This window comes from Centruroides vittatus, unplaced genomic scaffold (assembly GCF_030686945.1).
Source record: "Centruroides vittatus isolate TY-2023 unplaced genomic scaffold, ASM3068694v2 contig_854, whole genome shotgun sequence".
Lineage (NCBI taxonomy): Eukaryota > Metazoa > Arthropoda > Arachnida > Scorpiones > Buthidae > Centruroides > Centruroides vittatus.
Window position 1 is genome coordinate 1,363,943 of NW_027122558.1, and position 9,458 is coordinate 1,373,400.

Below are 9,458 nucleotides of genomic sequence, written 5' to 3' on the forward strand. Positions count from 1 at the left end.
TAACAACGTAGAAAATAGAATTTATTTAGGTGCAAAATATAAATTAAAACGCCGCTTTCCTAATGTAGGCAGACGACGTCGGTCGGAAGCGCGCGAAAGCGGGAGGGAAAGGCGTCGTCGCCGGCAATGACGTCCCACGTTCCCCTCCGGTGGCTCACGTGGCGGGGTTGAGTTGCAGTCGACGGTACTGCGCGTACAGACGCTGGACGGCGAAAGTGGTACAACTCGTACTCCGACGTTAGGTTGGCTCTCAGGGCCGCCTTCAGATCCTCGGACACGTGCTCCTTCTGGCGATTCTGGTTCTTCCGGACACCTGCCGCGGGTTTACATCTTTAGGCTCTTTAAAGAGACGACGGGCGCAGAAGTTAGCCGACCCACCCTACTTACTCAAGTTGTGGTACACTTCCCAGGCTCCTTTGAAGAAGACGGGCAGAGTAGCCTCCAGGACCCGGAGAGTGACGTTCATCTCTTCCACCACGCCCACCACCGCGTAGTACCTTTCCATGTTGCTCTTGGCCGTGCGCAGGGCCCAGGGGTGGTTGAGAATCCTGCGCCGGTCGAAGGTAAAAATTAGAAGGAAGGAAAGAAAACACCGAGAGAACTTTGGAAAGCGATTTGTAAAGAGGCACTTACAGGCATCTTTCGTCCTGTCCGCAGAAGTAGGGCAAGAGGAGAACTCCGTAACTTTGGCCGTCGACGAAACTGCACTCGGGATCGGCGTTGGCCACGCAGTGCCTGAATTTCTACCGAACGAAATTTAATTGTTTCCACCGTTTGGCGTAATTGCATAAAAGGGAAAGAGACGGGACCGTACTTTATTCAGCCAGTAGCTGCTGGGTTTGCCGGTTTTCCCTCGACTGTTTCTGGCCGCCAGACGGCGATAGTAGTAAGAGGAAATGATCCTCTCCACCGGATCCCTGATCAGGTTGATGTAGACGGGAGGCGATCGTCCGAACCTGCAAACGGAAACGTCACACCAATCGAGTGCCGTTAATAAACCTCTCGGGCATTCGACCTCGGAAGCCGCCGGTGTCGAATTTAAACGTCCGAGAAGGAAAAAAGGCCGGCGTAGGATTACGAGGTGGTGCCAGTGGCAGCCAGAAAGAAACGGGAGAACTCACCTGGTGAAGTTGACGAAGAAGATGTGTCTGTCGAAACTGCAGGGGGCCGGAGTGTCGGCGACTCGGCGGACGAATCTACTCTGGCAAAAACGTAGCGGAAGGTTGAGTTTGACCCGTGGCCCGGGAGCCGCGATCGGGGAGTCGGACTACTTACCTGTTCGGACAGATCGATCATCTTCTTGTCGTACACCTTGGAGTTGTAGTGGACGTAGCGGTTGAGGACGGACAGCTTCCTCATCAGCGTGTACAGGGTGGTGCTGGCGCACTTGGGCACCCGGTTGTACAGCAGCCTGCCCCCGTCCGGGCGGATCTCCTCCCCGCCGGTTGCCGGGTCCGGGAGACAGTCGCAACCGCCCACTGTCGACGGATACGGTTACTTAAAAAAAAGGAACGAAAGCCACGGAAGAGAGTAGGAAGGAGCACTTACGCGGTCCGTGGCCGTCCGACCGGTAAACGGGTAGCGTGGCCAAGGTGAAGACCGCGTACAACGACGCGCCGGCCAGGAAAATTCCGGTGGCCAACCTGAAAGACATAAAGGCTGCTTTTAGAAAAGTTCCCACCCGTCTGGCTCGCGGCAGGGAAAGCGATTAGAACGGAGAGCGTCGGACCCGGCGACGACCTCGTTGGCTTTTGTTTTTCCACGTCCACATCTGTTAACCATCGAGGTCGGCGCGAGTCCCGGTCACGTACCGCGCGTCGACACCACGCGTATTTATAACAAAGGACCGAAGCCAAGTGCCCGGCCATCGAGACTATTAATAGGAGCGCCACGTCTCTTTAGCGCCCAACGAGGAGCGGAGAGCCGTCGTCGGCCGGTGGGAAACCGAGCGACTATCGGCAACCTCCGGTGGGGCCGGGCCGACGTCGTCCCCACCTTCTCTCCCCTTCCGGAACCTCCACGCGCCGTCCCATCGGGCCGGAAAAACCCGGCGCGGCGCGGCGCGGAACGTCGTCTAGGGAAGGTTATCGAACGTCGACGGCAGAAAAAGCGGTTTTCGGAGCGGGTCGACGACCCGCCGTCCGGGTGGTGGCGCGAGAGAAATTCGGTGCCGACGACCGTCTTTCCTTCGAATCCGTCCGCGTAAATTCCGACGGGAGAGGCGAAAGCGGAAATTTCCGGGAAGAAAGAGGAGAAGCCGGACTTTAGGGGAAGAAAGGCGCGAGACCAATACAATTTCCGCGGGGAAGGAGAAGCGGAGACGGCGAAAATTTTTCGAAAGGCGAAAGGGAGAGGCGACGGGGAAACGCTTCCGAAATACGCGCGACGGAGGAAAGGGACGGGCCGGCGGCGAGGGGCGGATTAGGACAATTACGCACGACTTTTCCTTTTTATTTTGTTTTCGTAAGATAAAAAGAGATTAGAGACCGGTCGGACCGCCGCCGCCTCCCGGATTCCCAAGGAAAATCCGCCCGAAAGGTCGTCCCTCCTGCTTTCTTTCCCGGCAGAAAGGGGACCGTCCGTCTGCCGAGACCGAGGAACCTTCTTTTGCCCGGTGGGAGGGAGGAAGAAGAATAGAAAAACGCCTTCCGGTGGCGGAGGGGAGGCGGGACCGGACACTCACCGGGACCAGGAACCTCGAACGGTCGACTCTCTTCCCCCGGACGACGTCTTCCCCATCGGAAGTCCGGATCCGGAAACGACGATCTCCTGGAAAAGACGAAATTGTTTTCAGCCGGACGGCGCGGCACAGCCGCGACGGATACCGTCTCACCTGACGTCTCGGTCCACCGACGGCGTCGGCATCCGGACCGGAGGTGACGCGGCGGAACCCGTCTTCGGCGCAGTCTCTAACCGGGTCGGACCGGCGACTTTTTTCGCGGCAAGGAGCGAAACGGGTGGCGACTCCACTCCGTCGACGGACCGAGCTTTCTTTTCCCTTTTAGTTTTCTCCCGTCCACCCCCAACCAATTGCCCGGACGGGAAAAATGGCGCCGATTATCCCCTGGGATTAGCGGAGGGGAAGAAATGGGGGCCCGGAAACGAAATGCGCCGTGGAATTTCGGGGAGACGCACCTCGACATTTACCCGTCCGACGGAAAATTACCGGACGGCGGGTTCCATACCCCGGGTTTACGGCGCCTTTTTTCTGTCTAAACTTAAGATTGGAACGAAAAGAAAATGTCGGAGTAAAACTACAATTATTTCCCTGCGGATTTACGGGTTACGGAAAACAACGTATTACGAAGGAAAATCAAAACAACTGTTTCGATTACGGTATTAAGGTTTTCGTAGATCGGAAACCTTTCTTATAATTGTTTTGCGCTTGATTATTTGCCTGGGTGAGAAGGAGCCGAAAAAGGGAGCCGCCATTAAATTCACGAAAACGAAGAAAGGAATAAGGCCAGTGGATTTCTTCCTTCACCGGAAAGAAGGCGTTCCGAGTCCGCACGTTTTCCTCCGTAGTTTAGTGCGGAAAAGGACGGAGAGGGAGGGGCCGACGCCGGAATACCGGAAGATCGGTACCGGACCGGGACGGGGCGAAAAGTTCTCCTCCCGGGAGAACTTTCTATCGAAAACCGGATCTCGCCCACGTAGTGTCGGACGCGCTCACCCTATGCCCGCCGTGGGCGTCGGGCGGTTTAATCCGCCGGGCCGAGCGGGGGACCGACCTAGTCCCGGGAGAAAGGGTCGGGCGGGAGTCGGGTTCGTCCTTCGCTCGACTTCCGCCGCCCGAAAGAACGGCGCGGGAAAACGTAACCAGTGAACGAAAACGAAAAGGATTGTCCTGTTAATTGATAAAAAAGTACTAGCATACAAGATAATTTTAAAAAGCGAAAAGGATTCCTTTATTTTCGGATCTTCTTCCGAATCCTCCGGACTACCTCGCCTCCCTTCTCCTCCCCTCTTTCCGTTCCGAAAGAAAATGGCGTGGCGGTGGGTAAGTCGTTTCGACGCGGGTGGGGGCCGGGGCCCTCTTTCGTCCCGAACGAAAGAAACAGATTTTCGGCCGAACGGAGAAACGTTTGGAGGCCGGATCGACCCGGGCCGCGTAATTCTCTCTACGCTTCGCCTCTTAATTGATTAATTACCCTCGGCTCCCGGGAATTGCTGTCCGGAAAGAGGAAGGAGTCGGAGGCCGCCCGGGGCCACGCCGCATCTCCCGGGAAACACAATCGAAAAGGTTTTCTCGATTCCCACTCGAAGGAGACTTCGGAAAAGGACGGGACGGACGGCGGAACCCACTACGGGAAACCGAATCCAACCAAGGGACGTTCCCTTACGGACGAGGAGAAAGCGGAAAGCCGACCGACGATTCCGACTCCTCCCCACGGGCGGAGGGCGACGTGCGGACTCCGCCCGTCGCTCGTTTTAAGCCAAAGGACGACCCCAACCCTTTTTCTTTCCTCCGCTCCCCGAGACGTCGGTGGAGGATCCTCCCCTTTGGTTTGCAGGGCCCGTCGCCGGGAAGGAATCCGCTTTTCCTTCCCGACGAAAGGGACTTTCTGCTACCGCTAAAGTAGTGGCTAGGGGAGAAGGGGAGACGGCCGAGCCCGGGTGGGTGGGAAGCTTCCGGAGACGGAACGCGTAACTGCCGCTCGGGCTCGGTCGGCCTAAAGTTAGGCGGAGGTTTAGCAAATTACTTTTACGCGTAAGGCCCGGGCGCCGGCCGAAAGAGAAAGGAGCGAAGAAACAATTTCGCGTCGGCGGTCGGGAGGTAAAGGACGGGCCAAAACTAGGCCACGGACGGCGTAAAACCGGTCATCCCCGCGCCCAATTAACTGCCCGACCGGACGCCTGGGCCTCCGCCTCCCCAGGAGGACGGGCCCCTCCCGGCGGGAAAAAAGGGAAGGGACGAGTTACTTACCCGGCGGCCTGTGGCTGGATGCGCAGCGGGAAGAAAAACGGTGGCACGCGGCCCGTGCAAGGGCGGAACCGGTTCTCCCACGGCTTTCCCTTTCCGCGCCGACGACTCAGCCGCCGGGAGTCGTCGCGCCACCTGTCGACCGCCGTCGGCTCCACGCGCGCCGGCGTCTCCTCCGGGAGTGTCGACCGGCGACAGGAACTTCCCTTCCCACCGGTTTAAAACGACGGACGACTTTTCCATTCTCCGCCGTCTACCTGCCAATTTCTGCGGAACGCTTCTACCTGCCTTTATCAATACTGGCGACTTTCCTTTCCCTCCCTGGCCTTTTCCGGGCGGAGGCTGCGGCTCGAATTTTCTTTCCTCCCTTCCAGGGGTTCCGTCGGCACCATTTCCGGAAAACTTTCTTTTTCCGGAAATAGCGGATCGGGCCCGCCCTCAGACGGAGGGAACCCCGGCCTGTAGGATTGTGTTACGCCTCCGAGGAGGATCGAAGGACGAAGAAATTTAAATGATAAGGGGAGGAAGAACTTCCGCTCTTATCATAAGGGCGGAAGTCCTTCCTCCCTTAAAGGGTGAGGAAATTCCGCCGGTAGCGTTTGGAGGGGGGAAGAGGAAGGGGTATTCTTACCTTCGGCTTTCCCGCGGCCGGTGGGACGACTCAGTCCTACAGGGGGACCGTGGCGGCCCGGACGAAAACGGTTGGTTTCCCGGTCGGGGTCGAAAGATACGGGAGAGCCTTTCGATCCGGAAAACAAAAAACGGTTTATTACGTAAACCGTTTTTGTTTTCTGGTTTGTGCCCGAATTTTTTCGCCAAAATTTCGGGAATCGATAAACCTCCTTTCGTCTGCACTCGTTCCGCATTTCATTCTGCAGAAAATGCTAATTTTGGACCTCCCGAAAGAGGCGTTGGCCCGGCGCCCGTTCGATTGTAATTTATAAATCTAGTGTATATAGCGGGAAGAAAAGAGATTGGCCGAGTTGGAGACGAAATACCTACAACGTTTACGTGGAACCAAATGGATTGGACCGAAAACTAACGACGAAGTTAGGCCAGACTCGAATTTCCACCGGTTAGTCACTCTACGCGAGAATAGAGGGGTGGAGATCCGGGAGACGTTGGACAGAATTAATCGGGGACGAGTGGCAATTTAAGACCTACCGTCGGCTTTCGTCCGGGACTAGAGAAAGCGAGATACGGAGGAAAAGTACGAAGTGGTGGATGACTCAAACCGTCACCCACGGAAGAGTGTGACGACGAGTGTACAGTACGTAGAGTGGGCCGAACCCCGAGAAAATAAATAAATTTTCGACACTCGACGTTTGGCGTGTAGAATAGCGGCAGTGACTCCCCGTCTAGTAAAAAAAGCCAGATCGCTATATATACGGGAATCAGACTTGCCGATTTTCGGGGATGGATTTCTGCCCCCCAAACGTCTAAAGTAATTCCGGATATCTCGCCGGAAAGAGAATTGTTTTCTTAAGTGACGTACAAAATTTCAAGATTTTGTAAACAGCGGTTGCCGAAATATGAGCCACCGAAAAGCTGTATTTTCTTCTTTTTCTTCATCGAGCACCGCGGACGATCGTATAGAAAAAACTACCGGGTGTAGAAACCTCAAATTTTAAACTTAAGCCTTTCTGGTTATCGGTGAGGTGCCGGTCAAACTTTCGGGTCGATAGATCAAAGTTCACCGGGGTTTCGCGGAAACTTATTTCAGTTTTACGGCTGAATTTTGTTTCTAAGGATAAAATTGAGTGGAAACGAATGAATTTTATTCAAAACGTTACTCGGAATAACAGACTCAAATTTATACCGATTAAAACTTTTCATCGCCGTGTACGAAAATAAGAAGTTCTCTTCCCGAATAGGAGTAAGAAAAAGCGCCGTATATACGCGTAAATACGCGTAGGCAAATTGGAAGACTCCGTAAGACTTTCTAAAGCCAGGCGACGGGAAAAAGACCAGCAATTATTTATTGCGACACGGTCGCCGTGCCGGGCTGCAATTTTTAATATATTTCATTTAAAATCCTCTCCGCTTCAAATTAGCGGTGTCTCGACCCCTTACGTCATACTTTTCCCGTTAGCGATCGCGTCGTGCTGGTCGTTATCTTACTCCTTTCGGTAAAAACTTTTGAATGGAAATAGCGTGACTTCCGGTTTCGAACGGAAGTTTGTACACAGTTAATCGGAGCTTCCTACCCCTAAGCTTTCCATATTTGGTCTCGTTAATCGAACACCGTTCTCCAGATTAAGGAATAACGGACGGACGGACGGACGGACGGACGGACGACAGTGGGGATTTATAGGTCCGAAACAAGGATTATCGGAAGTTTTGCGCCCACACGATTTTTTCAAATTGCAGCCCATTATTATTCTATAATATAAAAGTCGTGTGTGTGAATTCCTTATAACTCCCGCAATCTTTGTCCAATCCGGATGAAATTTTCCTTACATTCGTTTTATGTTTTCCCACGGAAAGTATTGGTTACTTATTTTGCGGAAATATTAGCTATAGACTAAACGTTTTATCGATTTGGGATGGGTGACGGCAGTGACGTCGGTGACCACCCGACGTTTTATTATCCAATCGGAAGTGGCGATCCAACCGGCCCGTTATTTAGTGTTAGCGCTCGCCTAATTGTGGGGCTTCGGAAGTGGGTCGGAATCACACAAAAAAGTGAAAAGAAAGAGAAAAAAAAACATTTTTTGTAGAAGAATGTTTTATAAAGCCATTTAAGAAAAGGGTATAAACTTTATGCCATATAAGGATATGTAGAGGATGGAATTTTTAGAAAAGAGAGACCCTCTCAGCTTAAAACAATAGATAAATGTAAGTCCTAAGATCGAACATCTTCGATTGGGATCGAATTGTCAGTCGGTGTTGACTCATCCCGCCATCTGGGTTCTGATCTCGTTACGTTTCGTAACGAGTGAAGGCCGATCGGAAAGCCGAGGTGGGTCGATATCGACCTATAGGAATGTTCAGTCCGGGACCCGAAAGTACTTATAAAACGGGCTTTTTCGAGGACGCGGAGAGCTTCTCCCCGTCTTCCTATCGCGTGGCACCGTACGCTGGAAAGGAAATCGCCTCCGCATCTCGGTATCGAAGTAGATTGCGCTTCGACCTCGTAACGGACTTTCTCCTTACAACGCCCCGGGGCCTGCTACCTTCCGAAAGGGATCCGAAAGAATAGTTCCGGTGGGATTCACCCTTCGAGAGAGGAAACAAATTAGAAGACCCTACATCGCCTACTGTCGACTGTTGTAGCTGTAAGCTTAATCTTATGGTTATAATAAACCAGGTGACTATTTGTAACTGAAGACTTTGTCTCTGCGCGAAACGTTTCCTCTCACGCTCGGACATTCTGGCGTCACACGCGGTTCGGCGACCTCACATAATTCAGGTACAGCGCAATATTGTACTGTACTGTACATACAATGTATGTTTGTTTTATCAACGTGGAATTAAAAAATTGCCAATTTTGTGGGAAAAAATACCTACGAGAAAGCGTAGGAATAAAATTGGTCGGGTAAATTCTAAAAAGAATAAGAAATTAACGAAATTTTGCGGACGTATCGTACTCTCTAACAGTTTCTTTTTCGGCCGATAATGAGTTTCGCTAGTGGGCGCAAAACTTCCGATAATCCTTGTTTCGGTTGTTTCGCGTAGAAAACGTGCAGGTAAAACTAAAAGTAAAGAATATCGTACTTACCTAGTCGTTTCGTCTAGCGTTTATTTGATGGAAATCGGCAAAGGCTTTCCCCGGATATCCGGAACAAACTGTAGAAAGGTTTCGAACTTTGGCGCCGCCATCGGAAGCCGAAATTTGGAACTCGGTAGTCGGGGGCCGGGGCCGACCCCCAAATCACTTTGGGACCGATTGCGGATTGAGGGGGAACACCGTAGGCCAAAGTAATGCCCTATAAAAATATCTCGGATTAAAATACGTTCTTAACATCGCGTGGGTAAAAACGGCGGGAGACATATCCGGGTAATTTTCTTCTCTCGTCGTAATTAAATTAATAATAAAAATATTCGGATATTTAAAATCGCCACGTTTTATGCGCGTATTCCAGACGATTTAATCGCGCGTTGCGACTAGCGGGAGACTAATGAGGGCACCGTCCATCCCCGTCTTGGCTGGCCACCGGGCCGGCGGGTCTCGTCCCCGAACGACGACCGCCCAACGTAGACCTTTCGTTCGAAGTAATTCTATGCTCCGGAAGATCTTTTCTAATCGGCCGCCGACTTCCGCCCTCCCACGTCCGCGAAAACCCGTTAAACGGAATCGAAAATTACAAAAAAAAAAGAAAGGAAAACACGGGAATTACTTTTTAATTTTTAAAGAGAAAAAGTCTCCATCCCGATGGATCCGAGAAGAAATTTGCGGTGGCAGAAGGCATTCTTTCCTCGGCTTTCGTAACAGACTATTCGACCGTCTTCAATTTGTATCGACGGTCGTCTTTCGTCTCGGCCATTCTCTCCCGCCTGCTCTTTTAATTGCTCCCGATTCTTCCACCAAATC

General features: G+C 52.5%; 1 protein-coding gene across 1 annotated transcript; it reads right to left on the reverse strand.

The window, feature by feature from the left end:
* LOC136982576 (uronyl 2-sulfotransferase-like) lies at window positions 1-2,959 on the reverse strand. The gene is made up of 9 exons (XM_067279102.1): window positions 2,834-2,959; window positions 2,684-2,769; window positions 1,549-1,643; window positions 1,276-1,478; window positions 1,122-1,201; window positions 815-956; window positions 634-743; window positions 388-548; window positions 1-313 (listed from the first exon to the last, which is right to left on the reverse strand). Exons 2-9 carry the CDS (start codon window positions 2,737-2,739, stop codon window positions 60-62), a joined length of 1,101 nt encoding a protein of 366 aa, XP_067135203.1. The 5' UTR covers window positions 2,740-2,769; window positions 2,834-2,959; the 3' UTR covers window positions 1-59.
* Between the last annotated feature and the right edge of the window lie 6,499 nt (window positions 2,960-9,458).

Bases quoted from the DNA above. Each gene is read 5' to 3' on its own strand.
- LOC136982576 (XM_067279102.1), bottom strand. From the start codon at position 2,739: ATGGGGAAGACGTCGTCCGGGGGAAGAGAGTCGACCGTTCGAGGTTCC. The intron at 1,479-1,548 runs GTAAGTGCTCCT...ATCCGTCGACAG, and splicing joins GTCGGACGGCCACGGACCGC to TGGGCGGTTGCGACTGTCTC. The intron at 314-387 runs GTAAGTAGGGTG...AACCCGCGGCAG, and splicing joins GGAAGTGTACCACAACTTGA to GTGTCCGGAAGAACCAGAAT.